General features: G+C 47.9%; 1 protein-coding gene across 1 annotated transcript in view; it reads right to left on the bottom strand.

Annotated features, from left to right (window-relative positions):
* The window catches only part of spryd3 (SPRY domain containing 3), a 127,282-nt gene that overhangs the window by 35,712 nt on the left and 72,425 nt on the right, over positions 1–19,145 (bottom strand). The window contains exon 7 of the mRNA XM_041856655.1: positions 11,658–11,807. Coding sequence (XP_041712589.1) covers positions 11,658–11,807 — 150 coding nt within the window. The remainder of the gene's footprint in view (positions 1–11,657; positions 11,808–19,145) is intronic.

The raw sequence follows: 19,145 nt of genomic DNA on the forward strand, positions 1-19,145 counted from the left end.
CCGGACATGCTGGACGTGGTCGGAAGGTTCCTTCGAGAAGATCAGAATGTCATCCAGGTAAACAAACACAAAGAGACCGATCATATCTCTCAGGACGTCGTTCACCATACTCTGGAATACCGCTGGAGCATTGGTCAGTCCAAACGGCATCACCTGATACTCGGGTGACCCATCGGTGTATTGAAACCCGTCAACCACTCGTCCCCCTCTCTGATCCGGACCATGTGATACGCATTGCGTAGGTCTAGCTTGGTGAACACCGTAGCACCCTGTAAGGAGTCGAAGGCAGAACTCATCAAGGGCAGGGGATACTTGTTCTTGACCGTGATGTCATTCAACCCCCGATAATCAATACACGGTCGAAGAGAGCCATCCTTCTTACCCACAAAGAAGAATCCTGCCCCCAGGGGGTGATGACGAGGGACGAACGAGACCAGCAGCTAGGGACTCCTTGATGTAGGTCTCCAAAGCCTCACGTTCAGGTCGGGAGATACTGTATAACCTTCCCTTGGGGTAGACAGCTCCAGGGAACAGGTTGATGGCACAATCATATGGTCGGGTGGGGAGGGAGTGACAGAGCCTTCTGCTTACTGAAAACTTCCCCCAAATCGTGATATGTCTCGGGAACCAGGGACAAATCTGGGGGTTTAGCCTCAATCACCTGACTGGGAACCGAATGGGGGCAGGCAGTCTTGAGACAGTTAGCATGACAATCAAGGCTCCAACTCGTTACCTTGCCCGTCACCCAATCGAACGTGGGATTGTGTTCCTTCAGCCAGGGGTATCCAAGGACCAGAGGAACATGGGAAGACGGCAGAATGAAGAATGAAATCATCTCAGAATGATTCCCCGACAACCGCATCTTAACCGGTTCAGTCCTCATCGTGATACGTGCCAGACTACTGCCGTCCAGAGTGGTAGCTTCAATGGCTTCCGGCAATTGCTCCTTGGAAAGCCCCAGCTGTTCCACCAACTCGGCATCTAGAAAGCTTCCATCGGCACCTGAATCGATAAAAGCGTTAATCGCTAAGCTCTGATTCCTGTTCATAAGGGTAGCCGGGAAACGGGGTCTGACAGAGGTATTGAGAGGTCGAAACTGGCTCGCTAAAAGTCCTCCCAACTTTAGCGAGCCGCGCAGTTTGACGACCCGACTGGAACCTGAGAAGCTGATCGGTTGGACGGAACCCATTGCTTCTCCCTCCTTCGCTCTCGGACTCGATTATCCACCCGAATAGACAAGGCTACCAAGCTGTCCAGGTCACTAGGCTCCGGATAGGAGATCAACTCATCCTTGAGCTGCTCCGACAGACCCTGGTAAAAGGCCGCTTGCAGAGCCTCCTCATTCCACCCACTCTCCACAGCCAACGTCTTGAACTCGATCACGAAGTCGGCCACGCTGCGCAGTTCCTTGGCGAAGCGAAAACAGGCGCCTAGCTGCGTCCCTCCCTCGGACGGAATGGTCGAAGAGCTTCCTCATCTCGGCCGTGAACCCCTGGTATGAAGCCATGCAGGGATCCTGTCGTTCCCAAACGGCTGAAGCCCACTCCAGCGCTCGACCACGCAGCAACTCAATCACAAAGGCTATCCTAGCCTTGTCTGTGGCATAAGAGTAGGGCTGTAGATCGAACACTAATCCACACTGCATAAGGAAGGAACGGCATCTTCCCAGCTCCCCTCATATTTATCCGCGTCGGAACCTTGGGCTCACGGAAGGACACAGCTTCAGAAGCGGCAGGCGAGATGGGTGAAACCGGTAGTGGATCCTCCACCGGACACTTGCGTTGGTTCTGGACCTCCGTCAGACCGGTAGAAAGGTTCCGAACTGACAACGCGATCTCCTGTAGTACCGTGCTATGATGGCCCAACATCTTCTCCTGCTGGGTAATGGCATGGCGAACAGAGTCCAGGTCCGCTGGGTTCATTACTGGCCGGATCGTTCTGTCACGAGTTGCTAAGCCAGAACCCAGAAGCAGACCAGGACAAGGTAAGTTGACACGAAGGTGAGTGTTTATTACAAATTCAAGAGTGACGCTGAATAATCCAGGGAACAGAGCGGGCGGCGTTGATTAGTTGTTGGGGGTGCAGTGGTTGATCCCATCCTGGGTCGGCAGCCGCCGACCACCAGGCAGAGGTTGGATGAAGGTTCCGGACGGGTGACTGCAGATGGAACAAAACGGGGGTAAGTAAGCAACAAACCAACAAGGTGCAAAAACAACAAAACTAACGCTAGGCTCTATGACTGATACTCTGGTAAACCTACTGTTCATGGCTAACGATCCGGCAGGGAATGGATGTTAGGCCAGAGCCTAAGAAGGGTGATGATCAGGACCAGGTGTGCAGATTGCTGATGGGATGCAGGTGCGGAAATCAAGAGAGCTCCCCGGAGCGTTCCAGAACCCTCGGGAAACTGGAGCTCACGAACATAAAAACTAGTCCACAGACAGGACCCGACTCAGACTGCCGGGATCGTTACAGTTATTTATATGGGGGATACAATCTTCCCAGCTCTGCAGATTTTGCTGCGAAGAGACAGAATCATTAGATAATTTGTTATTGTAGCTTGTTTTTGGTCACAGGTCCAGGAATGCCTGAAGGATTGCAATATTTACCTGGAGCTAACCCTGCAGATAGCACTACTGGGTGATCTGAAAAGTCATAGTCAATCGATCAATAATATAATAATACTTTTAGCAAAAAATAATATTTTCAATTTACAATCTGTAGAAGCAATGAGAATAGAAGGGTTCAGAACTTTTGTAAAACATCACAGTACATAAAATATATGGCAAATAGAAATCCAATATGGATGGTGTTAAGAGATATATGGGAGGTGTTGAATGGAGCTGAAGGATGGGACTAATAACAACAACTAATAACAACAAGATAACTAATGTAAAGCATACTGTGTCCATAATAAGTATATAGGTTATAGGTGGAGAGCTTTTGTGAAAGAGCACAGTTAGAAAGATATGGCATATAGAAGCAAACCAGATGGACATCATGAAAATGATCGGAGAGGTTGACGGTAGAGGAAGTTCAGGAGTAAAACCAAACAAAATAGAATTATTGTAAAATTGACTGTGTCCATAAAATGTATATAGTATGTATAAGCTGGAAGTAGAGGCCTAAGCGTTGTTGTTCACTAGTTTACTCCAATTAGGGGAGGGGTGGTGGGGTTGGAAAGTAATAAAGGGAAATATTTTTTTTTAAAGGGTATGTATATGTTTTTATATGTATGTGTATATGTATGTGTATTTGTATATATTTGCGCGGGAAAAAACATTGGAAGTGGAAGTGATGCAGACAATTACATTGTCACGGAATCTGCCGAGGCTGCTGCTCCTCCTTGCTCGGGCAGGCTTCGGCGTTCGTTGTCCCCGGAGTACTAGCTGCCACCGATCTATGTTTCGGTGTTTGACTTGTTTTGTCCTGATTGTGTACACCTGTTCCCCATTACGTTGTATTGTATTCCCTATTTAACCCTCTGTCGTTCATTGTGTGTTGTGTGTTATTGTATTCGTCATCGGCAGTGTTCGTGTGCGGGTTGTTTTTCCTCCTTGTGTGGAGATTGTTTTCTTCTCTGGTTATTTTCAAGTAAAGTACGTTTCCAGTAAGCTCTGTGTCCTGCGTTTGACTTCGCCTACCGCATTTCACCGTTGCAGTCTGACAGAATAACACACCACGATGGAGTCAGCAGGATCGGCGGCGCCAAGGGGAGCACTGGAGGAGCGTGTAACCCAACAAGAGGCCATGATCCAGCACCTGGGCACCACCATCCAAGGGGTGATGGACACCTTGAGGCGATGGGAGAGTGGAGGTTTGCCCACACCTCATCCTACGATACCACCACCATCAGCCATACCCATCGTTCCATCTCCGGAGTCCAGTGGGATTCGGCTCTCGCTCCCGAGGGCTTATGATGGCACCGCGGCCGGGTGTCAGGGTTTCCTACTCCAGGTTGAACTCTACCTAGCAACCATTCACCCGGCGCCCTCGGGATACGAGAGCGTGTCCGCCCTCATCTCCTGTCTGTCCGGCAAGGCGCTGGAATAGGCCAACGCCGAATGGGGTGGGATAGACGCCGCTACGGTCAGCTATGCGGAGTTCACCCGCCGCGTGAGCGTCTATTCCACCTTAGACAGGGGAGGAGGAGCGCGCAGGAGTTCGCGCTGGACTTCCGGACGCTAGCTGCCAACACGGGATGGAATGAGAGGGCCCTCATCGACCACTACAGATGCAGCCTGAGGGAGGACGTGCGTCGGGAATTGGCCTGCAGGGACACCAACCTCAGCTTTGATCAACTGGTGGACATGTCGATTCGCCTGGATACCCTGTTGGCTACCCGCGGACGTCCGGATTCGGGGCCGTCCATTCCATCCCCCAGCACTTCCGAGCCGACCCCTATGGAGCTCGGGGGTGCTGGTGCTAGGGAGACCAGGAGGGAGACCAGGAGGGAGGCCGTCCCCTGCACCAACTGTGGCCGCAGAGGACACACTGCTGGTCGGTGCTGGGGAGGGTCTCCTAGGAATCGAGTCAGTGGGCGATGCACTGATGAGTCATTCCAGGTGAGTAGGCACCCAATTCACCCAGAGCTCTCTGCTGATCATATGTGTATTCAAGTGGTGTTTCCCGAGGTTTCTCCTCACTCCCCGCATAAGGCGCTAGTAGATTCAGGCGCAGCGGGGAATTTTATTGATCGCCAGTTCACATATAAGTTAGGGATTCCTATCGTACCTGTTGATGTGCCCTTCCCTATTCATGCCCTAGATAGCGGCCCGTTGGGGTCAGGATTGATTAGGGAGGTCACAGCGCCTCTCCGGATGAAAATGCAGGAGGGTCATGAGGAGATAGTACATTTGTATTTGATTGATTCTCCTGCGTTTCCCGTGGTGTTGGGGCTTCCCTGGTTAACAGCTCATGACCCCAACATTTCATGGCAGCAGAGAGCTCTCCAGAGATGGTCTGATCAGTGTACTGGGCGGTGTGTAGGCGTTTCCGTAGGGGCAACGACGGTGGAAAGCCCGAACCAAGTTCCCACCTTGCACATTCCACCTGAGTATGCCGATTTGGCTCTCGCCTTCAGTAAGAAGGCAGAGCATATGAGTGGAGTGGGAGCGAGCGTGGAGCGTGAGCGGACGGATTTTGAACAGAGCGCAGAGCGGCATTTTTAAAAGGACGGAGCGTCGCCCTATGTCCCGCTCCAATTTCGCTCGCTCACACCACGAGTCTGAAGCATGCTCAAGCCTGACCCAGAATCCATCTGTTTAATTTAATTTGTGTCGTCCATGAATTTGTATTTTATAGAGCGAGAGGAGCAGCAGCAGCAACAAGAGAAAAGGGTTGAGGAATTCAAAAGTTTATTCACTGCACGCAAAGGCCCAACCATAACAAGGGAGAGAAAAAGAGCTGGATGTAGCATTTTTTAAAATGATTTTCATGGACTATGAACCGCTGAGTAAAGGAGAACGCGAAGGGATGCAACACTTCGCCAGCGCAGCTCAACCGGGCTAGAAACTATGATAAATCAGTACTTTACTTTGTCAAATTTACATCTGAGATGCCCCATTCACATGCTTCAGCTGGCGATCAAAAACGCCTTTAACGAGCACGACAACATTAATAGGCTGTTAGTGAAAGTCGGGCACCTGGTGAAAAGTGTACGCAAGAGCACAGAGGAAACCGACCAATTAGGTGTCCGCCCCACAAATGCCTGCGCCATTCGATGGAGCAGCCAGCTGCGGATGATTCAGTCGTTCATCCGGTTGTTCCAAAAATACCCGTTATGGCAAAACAAACTCAAGTCTAATGTTGCTAACATCACCCTGAATCAAGTACGGCAGCTGACGCACCTTGTCAGTGTGCTGACACCACTAGCAGATCTCACAGACAAAATGCAGAAGGAGCTGGGGAACCTGGGGATGATCCTCCCTGCTGTCACAGAAATCAAATCCCTGCTCACCGATTACACTCACGCTGCACTTCCAATGGGCATCGCTGCTTTTGCAGAAACATTGGCAAACAACGTGTCAATTCGCTATGGAATATACTATACTGATTAACATCTAATTTTAGCGTCAATGTTAGATCCCCGTTTCAAGACAGAATGGATAATCCGAGATGAGTCTGTATGCAACAAATTCGGGGAGATAAAGTAAGGCTGTGGTTTAAGCTAAAAGTGAAATACATGCAGATTTTGTTCCTTTTTTGGAGTGAGCGAGGGGGCGATTTGAGTGGAGCGCGATGCAAACTGCGTTGAGCGCTGAGTGATAATGAGCGGACTGGCCTGATGTGGCTTTGAGCGGGGGAGCGGAGGGGTGAACAGCTCCGTGAGCGAGGAGCTGAGATTCTCACCGCTCCACTCCGCTCATATGCTCTGTAAGAAGGCGACTCAATTACCACCTCATCGACAGGGGGATTGTGCGATAGACCTCCAGGTAGGCGCTGCGCTTCCACGTAGTCACGTGTATCCTCTGTCTCAGGAGGAGACGGCCGCTATGGAGACCTACGTCACCGAATCTTTGAGACAGGGTTACATACGGCCGTCTACTTCCCCTGCGTCTTCAAGTTTCTTTTTTGTGAAGAAGAAGGATGGGGGTTTACGCCTGTGTATTGATTACCGTGGTCTAAATCAGATCACCACCAAATACAGCTATCCTCTCCCTCTGATCGCTAGTATGACGGAGTCATTACACGGGGCGCGATTCTTCACAAAATTGGATCTCAGGAGCGCGTACAACCTGGTGCGCATTAGGGAGGGAGATGAGTGGAAGACAGCCTTCAGTACCACCTCGGGTCACTATGAGTACCTCGTCATGCCATACGGGTTAATGAATGCTCCTTCAGTCTTCCAATCATTTGTGGACGAGATTTTCCGGGACTTGCATGGACAGGGTGTTGTGGTATATATTGATGACATCCTAATATACTCCGCTACACGAGCCGAGCATGTGTCCCTGGTGCGTCGAGTGCTTGGTAGACTGTTGGAGCATGACCTGTATGCGAAGGCGGAGAAATGTCTGTTCTTCATTTTTTACATTTACATTTTAGTCATTTAGCAGACGCTCTTATCCAGAGCGACTTACAGTTAGTGCATTCATTATTTTTTGTTATTTTTTCATACTGGTCCCCCGTGGGAATCGAACCCACAACCCTGGCGTTGCAAACGCCATGCTCTACCAACTGAGCTACATCCCTGCCGGCCATTCCATCCCCTACCCTGGACGACGCTGGGCCAATTGTGCGCCGTCGCATGGGTCTCCCGGTCGCGGCCGGCTACGACAGAGCCTGGGTTCGAACCAGGATCTCTAGTGGCACAGCTAGCACTGCGATGCAGTGCCTTAGACCACTGCGCCACTCGGGAGTCCATCTCCTTCCTGGGACATCGGTTGTCTGTGTCAGGGGTAGAGATGGGGATTGACCGCGTTTCTGCCATGCGTAATTGGCAGACTCCCACCACGGTAAAGGAGGTGCAGCGCTTCTTGGGTTTTGCCAATTACTACCGGAGGTTTATCCGGGGTTTTGGACAGGTAGCAGCTCCCATTACCTCTCTGCTATGCTAAAGGGGGGTCCGGTGCGCCTGCAGTGGTCAGCTGAGGCGGACAGGGCGTTTAAACGTCTGAAGGACCTGTTTACCTCGGCTCCGGTGCTGGCGCATCCGGATCCCTCTTTGGCATTTCAGGTGGAGGTGGACGCTTCCGAGGCTGGGATCGGCGCTGTGCTGTCTCAGCGCTCGGGTACGCCACCTAAACTCCGCCCCTGTGCTTTCTATTCTAAGAAGCTCAGTCCGGCGGAGCGCAATTATGACGTGGGGGATAGGGAGCTGCTGGCTGTGGTTCAAGCCCTGAAAGTGTGGAGACATTGGCTTGAGGGGGCTAAACACCCTTTTCTCATTCTGACTGACCATCGTAACCTGGAGTACATCCGGGCAGCGAGGAGGCTGAATCCTCGCCAGGCAAGGTGGTCAATGTTTCTTTCCCGCTTTGTATTTAAGCTCACCTATAGACCAGGGTCCCAGAACGCTAAGGCAGACGCCCTGTCCCGACTATATGACACAGAGGAGAGGTCCATTGAGCCCACTCCCATACTCCCGGAGTCTTGTTTAGTGGCACCGGTGGTGTGGGAGGTGGATGCGGAAATCGAGCGGGCGTTACGTTCCGACCCTACTCCTCCACAGTGTCCAGAGGGTCGGAGGTACGTGCCGCTCGAGGTTCGCGACTGTTTGATATACTGGGCTCACACGTCACCCTCCTCTGGTCATCCGGGTATTGGTCGGACAGTGCACTGCCTTAGTGAGAAGTACTGGTGGCCAACCTTAGCTAAGGACGTGAGGGTTTATGTTTCCTCCTGCTCGGTGTGCGCCCAGTGTAAGGCACCTAGACACCTGCCCAGGGGGAAGTTACAACCCCTACCCGTTCCACAATGGCCGTGGTCTCACCTATCGGTGGATTTTGTCACGGACCTTCCTCCCTCCCAGGGGAACATTACGATCTTGGTCGTTGTGGATCGGTTTTCTAAAGCCTGCCGTCACATTCCCCTGCCTGGTCTCCCTACTGCCCTACAAACTGCTGAGGCCCTGTTTGCACACGTCTTCCGGCACTATGGGGTGCCTGAGGATATAGTGTCTGATAGGGGTCCCCAGTTTACCTCGAGGGCATTTATGGAACGTCTGGGGGTCTCAATTAGCCTTACCTCAGGTTTTCACCCCGAGAGTAATGGGCAGGTGGAGAGAGTTAACCAGGATGTGGGTAGGTTTCTGAGGTCATATTGCCAGGACCGGCAGGAGGAGTGGTCGGGATATATTCCCTGGGCAGAGATAGCCCAAAACTCTCTCCGCCATTCGTCCACTAACCTTACGCCTTTCCAGTGTGTGTTAGGTTATCAGCCGGTTCTGGCACCTTGGCATCAGAGCCAGACCAAAGCCCCTGCGGTGGACAAGTGGTTTCGGCGCTCTGAAGAAACTTGGAACGCTGCGCATGTCCATCTGCAGCGGGCCATCAGGCGGCAAAAGGCGAGCGCCGATCGCCACCGCAGTGAGGCTCCGGTGTATGCACCGGGAGACCGGGTCTGGCTCTCGACCCGAAACCTGCCCCTTCGCCTGCCCTGCCGGAAGCTGGGTCGGCGGTTTGTGGGGCCATTTAAAGTCCTGAGGAGATTGAACGAGGTATGTTATAGGTTACAACTGCCCATTAATTACCGCATTAACCCCTCGTTCCACGTGTCTCTCCTCAGGCCGGTGGTGGCTGGTCCACTCCAGGAGAGTGAGGTACGAGAGGTTCCTCCGCCCCCGTTGGACATCGAGGGGGCTCCGGCGTACTCAGTCCGTTCCATCTTGGATTCGAGGCGTCGGACGGGGGGCCTGCAGTATCTCGTGGAGTGGGAGGGGTACGATCCGGAGGAACGGTGCTGGGTCCCCAGGAGGGACATTCTAGATCCCTCCATGTTGAGGGACTTCCACCGGAGTCATCCGACTCGCCCTGCTCCGCGTCCTCCTGGCCGTCCCCGAGGCCGGGGTCGGGGGGGTACTGTCACGGAATCTGCCGAGGCTGCTTCTCCTCCTTGCTCGGGCAGGCTTCGGCGTTCGTTGTCCCCGGAGTACTAGCTGCCACCGATCTATGTTTCGGTGTTTTACTTGTTTTGTCCTGATTGTGTACACCTGTTCCCCATTACGTTGTATTGTATTCCCTATTTAACCCTCTGTCGTTCATTGTGTGTTATTGTATTCGTCATCGGCAGTGTTCGTGTGCGGGTTGTTTTTCCTCCTTGTGTGGAGATTGTTTTCTTCTCTGGTTATTTTCAAGTAAAGTACATTTCCAGTAAGCTCTGTGTCCTGCGTTTGACTTCGCCTACCGCATTTCACCGTCGCAGTCTGACATACATTGATGGAAGTTACAATCTATCTGCAATATTAAAGCTGATCTACCCCTATTTTTTAAAATACATTGTGATGAGTAAACAGTGATTAACCAGCCCTTCAATTATTTGCTTTATCAGGGAGGCCATAATGTCTCTGTAAACAAACACAGATGCAGAGAGACTGAGGGGGACAGAGTCTGAAGGGGAGGAAATGTTAGGGAGTTAGTTATCACCAACAAAACATCCTCCTTTTTTCAGAGTGGGAGGGTGGAGGAGCAGGTCGTTCTGGTCGGCAGACCTGGGTTCAATACTATTTGAAATCATTTCAAATACAGTAGCTACGATTGAGCTTGCCTGTTGCAATGGACCGATAGAAAAGTACCAAAAGAACAAAAACTGCTCACCTGGAATTCTAGGCAGGCTAAAGCAAACGTTCCAAAAATTTAAAAGATTTAAAACATTTATTGAACCCAAGTCTGGTTGGTCGGACCCAGTGACCTTGGCTTTAATCAACCCTTCCTTTCACAAGACAAGACGAGTTCCAGTCTGCGGTCGCCGGTCGGTTCAGGACCTGAGAGTAATTAGTCTCTGTTGCAGTGAGCCATGCCCATGGCCAAAGAGAGATCAGAGAGAGCATGACAGGACAAGGCAACTCCACTTAGACCAGGCCTTGGGTTTTGGCTGGCGTTCATTACACCTCATGGCTGATGTTCCTAGGAAATGGTACCCTATTCCCTATATTGTGCACTACTTTTGGCCATAGGGGCAACCTGTATTCTTTTTGCTCTGTTCCAGTCTACATTGGTGTAAGACCAGATGTTGCTCCTTGTTTTGATCAGTTCCCGTACAGCTGTTTGTTGTGTTGGGCTTCAAGGCACATAGGTTATTATGGGAAGTCTAGCAGCTCCTGTCCTGTGCTAACATTAGATGGGAACCGCATGTGCATTCTTTGGAAAAAGAGATGAGTGGTTTGAATTAGTCGTGTTTTTTTCCTCTTCATCAAGCACACTGTGTTCTATTCCTACAACAAAGGTGATGAATAATGAGGGAAGTATGTATGTACAGTGCATTCGGAAAGTATTCAGACCCCTTCCCTTTTCAGCACTGACTTACCACTCATGTATGTAGTAAATAAGTAGTGAAACACGTATTATTGAGTAGAACTTGTAAGGTAGTGATTAAAGTTATTATTATTTTTTTCATGAGGTTGTGGCGATATACTGCCTTCTGATGGCGACTACAAACAATTGCATAATAGGAACTATTACAAATTGATGGTCCTTGAAAATAAATATTAGTGGTTGAAAAAGTACTTGAAAGTCCTTGAATTTGACTTGCCATTATCTGTACGAACCCTGTACTGTACCTAAATGTGTTACGATTGTACTATTACTTCCTCAACTTCAAAACAAGCAGAATCTGACTAAATAAACGGCACCTATACTTCTCTGTAGTGCTGATGGTTAAAAATAAAAAAGCATACAGCGTTATGAATGCTTACCCTTAGGCTATGGCTAGACATAGATTTTGTCTCAGAAAATTACAGATTAAGCCAATGGTTTTTCAATGGGAGTCATCCGTTGACAGATGATGGATAACGGAGATCATTGCCAGACAAAAAATGGCCAAATTGTCTGTCTTTTCACGCATGCAACTCTTCCGAAAATAGTTGACTTGAACTTTTGACAAACAAAAATTGACAATTGATGAATGCATGTGATTTAATCTGTGTTCATGAGTCTCTGTGTGGCCGTAGATTTACTGATGTGCAAATGTGCTGCGTACACTACTTGTACAGTGCTTACCCTTCTGGCCAGGCCCAGCGCGATGTAGCACTTCTCTCCAGCGTCCACTATCTCCACCTCAAAGTAGTGGCAGCGTGTGCTGAGGGGCTGCCGGGCCTGGGCCTGACCCACGTCCAGGATGCTCTTCCCCTTCCCCACGTACTGTAGGAGCTGCTAAGGGGGAGGAGGGGGGGGAGAGGGTCAGTATTCATATACAACATGCTGTGGTTTTGACTAAGTTGGTCTTTCGAGAACATGCCTGGAGTATTCAAGAGACAGACACACCTAAACCCTACACGATTTGGGCCCCGGAAATCAAATACGCTCTTGTAGTGTGAGATGTGCAACGACAAGTTTTGAGAATGGTGATCAGCAATAGCCAATGAGAGCTCGCCAGAGAAGATGCCAGTGAGATGATGACGTTGTATCGCATCACCCAGAATGTGTAGACTCTTGAGCAGGAGCCATGACTACTACTAGTAGCCTATGCGTTTGTACTTGCAACCAGTGTCAAATAGTTACAGCTCTGAACTTCACAAGCAAGGCTATTCAATAAAAAATGCAAAGCAAAGTTATTCAATTAAAAATGTATTGCCTAGATATTTCAACTCTGTATGGCAAGCGTGAACGTCAGACTGAAAAGGTTTGAGGCTGGTTTGAGCTACAGCTCGTTCTAGCTACGGTAACAATCTAATCACATCATCACATTGTTTTGGCGAGACAGCGTGGTATCGAGAACCCTCACGACCAAGTGAAGAATCTTGTAGTGTGTGACCCCATGTCTATGCTACATCGTTTAGTGTGCGCACCACTACGTTGGCAAGACAAAAAACTACAGGAAACACAGAGGCAAAGCGATGTTAGGATTTGGGAAGTCGTGTAGTGTACATAAGGAGGAAGTTATCAAGTACAGACTAGGAAATGTACTAAATAGGGAATAGGGTGCCATTTTGGGACGCAGCCATGCAGTCAAACTCCCACTGTAACAGGCCCGCGCCCATGTTGATCATGCGTAAATAGACTCGCCAAATATTCCACTGATTGAACATTATAATAACTTCTCCATGGAAGGCTTAACAGATCCTATAGGAAAAACACATTACTAAGCCTCAGAAGAACAGGTTACTATGGGAAGGGCAAGTAGGTGGGCAGCTAGGCAACCAAGTGCTGCTCCTATTTTTCCATCCAGTGTGTCAGAGAATAGAGAGACCGAAGGAATGCCTTCAGTTTGAAGTGGAAGAGAAAAGATGACAGACAAAGTGGGGGTGGACGACTCTAATAAGCTTGTGACAACACCTGGGTGCGTTAAGGTAATAGGCCTATAGCGGTTTTGAGTTCTACTTCAAAGGAAAGGTTCCTTCAATTAAATGATGATGAATGTTGCCCGGTATCCATCCAGTGGAAATAAATAACTTCCTAACTAGGTCTCAGTCAAGAAAATATAGTTTTCTTTCAATTATTCTGTGACAGATTGAATGAAGGACCAATCCAGGTATAGTGTTACTTGCAGTACCTGGGCATACTACCTCACACCCAAAATACACTACCAGTCAAAAGTTTAGACACCTACTCATTCAAGGGTTTTTCTTTATTTTTACTATTTTTTACATTGCAGAATAATAGTGAAGACATCAACACTATGAAATAACACACATGGAATCATGTAGTAACCAAAAAAAGTGTTAAACAAATCTAAATATATTTCATATTTGAGATCCTACAAATAGCCACTCTTTGCCTTGATGACAGCTTTGCACACTCTTGGCATTCTCTCAACCAGCTTCATGAGGTAGTCACCTGGAATGCATTTCAATTAACAGGTGTGCCTTCTTAAAAGTTAAATTGTGGAATTTCTTTCCTTCTTAATGCGTTTGAGCCAATCAGTTGTGTTGTGACAAGGTAAGGGGGTATACAGAAGATAGCCCTATTTGGTAAAAGACCAAGTCCATATTACGGCAAGAACAGCTCAACTAAGCAAAGAGAAACGACAGCCCATCACTACTTTAAGACATGAAGGTCAGTCAACACGGAAAATTTCAATAACTTTTAAAGTTTCTTCAAGTGCAGTCGCAAAAACCATCAAGCGCTATGATGAAACTGCCTCTCATGAAGACCGCCACAGGAATGGAAGACACAGAGCTATCTCTGTTGAGAGGATAAGTTCATTAGAGTTACCAGCCTCAGAAATTGCAGCCCAAATAAATGCTTCACAGAGTTCAATTCAAAGACACATCATAACATCAACTGTTCAGAGGGGACTGTGTGAATCAGGCCTTCATGGTCGAACTGCTGCAAAGAAACCACTACTAAAGGACACCAATAAGAAGAAGAGACCTGCTTGGGCCAAGAAACATGAGCAATGGACATTAGACCAGTGGAAATTTGTATTTTGGTCTGGAGTCAAAATGTGAGATTTTTGGTTCCAACCGCCGTGTCTTTGTGAGACGCGGTGTGGGTGAACGGATGATCTCCACATTTGTATTTCCCACCGTAAAGCATGGAGGTGTTATGGTGTGGGGGTGCTTTGCTGGTGACACTGTCTGTGATTTATTTAGAATTCAAGGCACACTTAACCATCATGGCTACCACAGCATTCTGCAGTGATACGCCATCCCACCTGGTTTGGGCTTAGTGGGACTATCATTTGTTTTTCAACAGGACAATGACCAACACACCTCCAGGCTGTGTAAGGGCTATTTTACCAAGAAGGAGAGTGATGGAGTGCTGCATCAGATGACCTGGCCTCCAAAATCCCACAACCTCAACCCAATTGAGATGGTTTGGGATGAGTCAGACGGCAGAGTGAAGGAAAAGCAGCCAACAAGTGCTAAGCATATATGGGAACTCCATCAAGACTGTTGGAAAAGCATTCCAGGTGAAGCTGGTTGAGAGAATGCCAAGAGTGTGCAAAGCTGTCATCAAGGCAAAGGGTGGCTATTTGAAGAATCTCAAATATAAAATATATTTTGATTTGTTTAACACCTTTTTGGTTACTACATGATTCCACGTGTGTTATTTCATAGTTTTGATGTCTTCACTATTATTCTACAATGTAGAAATAAATAGTAAAAATAAATAAAAACCCTTGAATGAGTAGGTGTGTCCTAACTTTTGCCTGGTACTGTACATACTCCTTACATCAGCAATATCAAGTGAGAAAGGACAAACACAGGTCAGGACCAACTTTGTCAAACAACATAAACTATCAACAATACAGTGCTTTCGGAAAGTATTCAGACCCCTTGACTTTTTTCACATTGTTACGTTACAGCCTTAATCTAAAATAGATTTTAAAAAATTAAAGATCCTCAGCAATCTACACACAATACCCCATAATGACAAATTGAAAACAGGTTTTTAGACATTTTTGCAAATTTAAAACAGAAATACCTTATTTACATAAGTATTCAGACCCTTTGCTATGAGACTCGAAATTGAGCTCAGGTGCATCCTGTTTCCATTGATCATCCTTGAGATGTTTCTACAACTTGATTGGAGTCCACCTGTGGTAAATTCAATTGATTGGACATGATTAGGAAATGCACACACCTGTTTATATAAGGTCCCACAGTTGACAGTTCATGTCAGAGCAAAAACCAAGCCATGAGGTCGAAGGAATTGTCTGTCGAGCTCCGAGACAGGATTGTGTCGAGGCACAGATCTTGGGAAGGGTACCAAAACATTTCTGCAGCATTGAAGGTCCCCAAAAACACAGTGGCCTCCATCATTCTTAAACGGAAGAAGTTTGGAACCACCAAGACTCTTCCTAGAGCTGGCCGCCTGGACAAACTGAGCAATCGAGGGAGAAGGGCCTTGGTCAGGGAGGTGACCAAGAACCCAATGGTCACCCTGACAGAGCTCTAGAGATCCTCTGTAGAGATGGGAGAACCTTCCAGAAAGACAACCATCTCTGCAGCACTCCACCAATCAGGCCTTTATGGTAGAGTGGCCAGAAGGAAGCCACTCCTCAGTAAAAGGCACATGACAGGGCGCTTGGAGTTTGCCAAAAGGCACCTAAAGACTCTTAGACCATGAGAAACAAGACTCTGGTCTAATGAAAACAAGATTAAACTCTTTGGACTGAATGCCAAGCGTCACGTCTGGAGGAAACCTGGCACCATCCCTACGGTGAAACATGTTGGTGGCAGCATCATGCTGTGGGGATGTCTTTCAGCAGCAGGGACTGGGAGACTAGTCAGGATCGAGGCAAAAATTTACGGAGGAAAATACAGAGAGTTCCTTGATGAAAACCTGCTCCAGAGCGCTCAGGACCTCTGACTGGGGCGACAGTTCACCTTCCAACAGGACAACAACCCTAAGCACACAGCCAAGACAACGCAGGAGTGGCTTCGGGTCAAGTCTCTGAATGTCCTTGAGTGGCCCAGCCAGAGCCTGAACTTGAACTCGATCAAACATCTTTGGAGAGACCTGAAAATAGCTGTGCAGCAACGCTCCCCATCCAACCTGACAGAGCTTGAGAGGATCTGCAGAGAAAAATGGGAGAAACTCCCCAAATACATTAACATTTTAGTCATTTAGCAGACGCTCTTATCCAGAGCAACTTACAGTTAGTGAGTGCATACATTTTCATACTGGCCCCCCGTGGGAATCGAACCCACTACCCTGGCGTTGCAAACGCCATGCTCTACCAACTGAGCTACACGGTGTGCCAAGCTTGTAGCGTCAAACCCAAGAAGACTTGAGGTTGTAATCGCTGAAAAAGATGCTTCAACAAAGTACTGAGTAAAGTTTTTTTTTTTTTTTGTAGATTGATGAGGGAAAAAAACTATTTAATCAATTTTAGTATAAGGCCATAACCTAACAAAATGTGGAAAAAGTCAAGGGGTCTGAATACTTTCCAAAGGCACTGTATAATCTGGAGTGGCCCTTGAGACAGCGTTTTCCATCACCATCAACAAAACACCAAATTATGGAATTTATTGTGGAAGAATGGTGTCGCATTCCTCCAATAGAGTTTCAGACACTTGTAGAATCTATTCCAAGGTGCACTGAAGCTGTTCTGGCTCGTAGAGACCCAACGCCTTATTAAGAAACTATGTTGGTGTTTACTTTATTTTGGCAGTTACCTGTATAATACTGCTGACGACCCAGATGCTACAGTCTGGAAGGGAATCTGCACATGAAACCTATATTTAAAGTGGACAGGGATCATGAAAGTTGATGATCTGTAATTGTTAATTTATTGCCAAATACTTTTAATCTTCCAAGTTTCAATCTGTTTATTACACGTGCTAAAACTCAGACATGAAAGACATCTTGTCAGCATCTGACAAAACTAAAATCTTCTCTTTAAAAGAACACAATTCATTATATTACTGTCTCTGTCTGGACAATTGCAAAAATTACAAGAAGTGAGTGCCCTGCCCTGTCTTGTCTTGTGTGTCCTCAACTCACAGACCTGCCCTAAATTAATGGGTACCCACTTCTTTCCCATTTTATTTTTAGACTGTTCTTTCTTGTTCTCTCGCTGCTATCTTCTCCTTCTCCTCAACCTCTTCAACTTTCATGCCTGCACAGTAGCTGTTCTTTTGAGGGAGGGAGGGAGGGAGTTGCAGCGAGTGTGTTGTCACACCTTCCTGCCTCTGTGATGCTGAGTAATGGAGAGAGAGAGAGAGAGAGAGAGAGCGAAAGGAGGTTTTAATCAGCTCTCCCTCCCAGCAGCTTGGAACACGCTTCAGTGAGAGTGCTGACAGATGCCTGCAGTCATTCTCTCTCTCCTCTCCCTTTCGCTCTCTCTCACTCTTCATCTCTCCCTTTCTCCTTCTTTCTCTCTGATCATGGCACCATCCGGGGTGGTGGTGGGAGGGGTAGTGTGTGGGGGGGTGCTCCGTCTTCCCAGTTTCCTGTCACTCCTGGAGGCATTTGGAAGAAACATAGGAGATTAGGGAGCCTCTCCCTCCCAGCCAGCCCACTTGGACTTGGTACCTGTCTGGCTGCCACTGTGTGCTGCCTGTGTAAAATGTTCTACTGCACCCCAAATGGCACTATATTCCCTATTTAATGCACTACTTTGACAAGGGCCCAGGGCTCTGGTCAAAAGTATTAACTACACCAAATAGGGAATAGGGTGCCATTTGATTGACCGAAACACAAGCAACTGTCATTTTGATGCAGACCATTGAAAGCTTTCTGTCAGTAGTGTTGTGTATGGCCGAAAAGCTGGCATGCACTCTGTGCTGAAGCAATACAGATGTACCTGAACGTGTGTAATTGAAACTGAGTCAACATACTGTATAATGAAAACACACTCCAAAAATAGAAATAATCAATCACTCATTCACTAGGTAAATAAACTCACCCCAGATGCCAAATTCTGAGGAAATGTTTTGAACACACACTGGGGTGAGGCTGAGAGAGAGAGAGAGAGAGAGAGCGAGAGAGCGAGAGAGCGAGAGAGCGAGAGAGCGAGAGAGCGAGAGAGCGAGAGAGCGAGAGAGAGAGAGAGAGAGAGAGAGAGAGAGACTGTAGGCCTACATCGCAGGTGGTGTGGAACATAGAAATATAATGACATAGGGCATAGAACGGCCGCTGGTCCACCCATCACGGAACGTTGACTTGGAAGGAAATGACCATTCTAGTCCTTCTATGTCTATGGTGTGTGATGTAGACAGTGGAGTAGGCCTAGATAAAAGCAGAACCTGCAAGAGGACATGGATCAAAACACAGCCTTTGTTTACCACAATATAGAAAGCAACCCTAACTTCCTAGCCTATAGTATGGCCTCCTACATCCATCTCCTTCCTGTGTATCTCAACTGCCTGCCCAGCTACCCGGCACTTAGCCTACAACCAATATCAAGCCAAAGCAACACAGTCCCATTTAAATCATCCAGCTCCCCCATGCTTTCTTTGAAAACGAGGAGAACCACTAGAGCATTGCATTTGACACCTCATCACTTACTGGGCATGTGGAGGTTTTCACCACCTTTTAATAGAGACAAGTTTATGATCGCCATTATGTCTGCAGGCCAGGGTGGATGTTGCCTAACCAGACTCTGCGCTCCCAGCCCAACCCACCGCCACTATTGATTTACAGTGCCTTAAGAAAGTATTCAGACCCCTTGACATTGTCCACATTGTTACGTTACAGCCTTATTCTAAAATTGATTAAATTGTTTTTTCCCCTCATCAATCGACACACAATATGCCATAATGACGAAGCAAAAACAGATTTTTAGAAATGTTTGCTAATTTATTAAACATACAAAAACGGAAATATTACATTTACATAAGTCTTCATCCCCTTTGCTCAGTACTTTGTTGAAGCACCTTTGGCCGCGATTACAGCATCAAGTCTTCTTGGGTATGACACTACACGCTTGGCACACCTGTATTTGGGGAGTTTCTACCATTCTTCTCTGCAGATCCTCTCAAGCTCTGTCAGGTTGGATGGGGAGCGTCACTGCACAGCTATTTTCAGGGCTCTCCAGAGATGTTCAATCGGGTTCAAGTCCGGGCTCTGGCTGGGCCACTCAAGGACATTCAGAGA

This window comes from Coregonus clupeaformis, chromosome 30 (assembly GCF_020615455.1).
Source record: "Coregonus clupeaformis isolate EN_2021a chromosome 30, ASM2061545v1, whole genome shotgun sequence".
Lineage (NCBI taxonomy): Eukaryota > Metazoa > Chordata > Actinopteri > Salmoniformes > Salmonidae > Coregonus > Coregonus clupeaformis.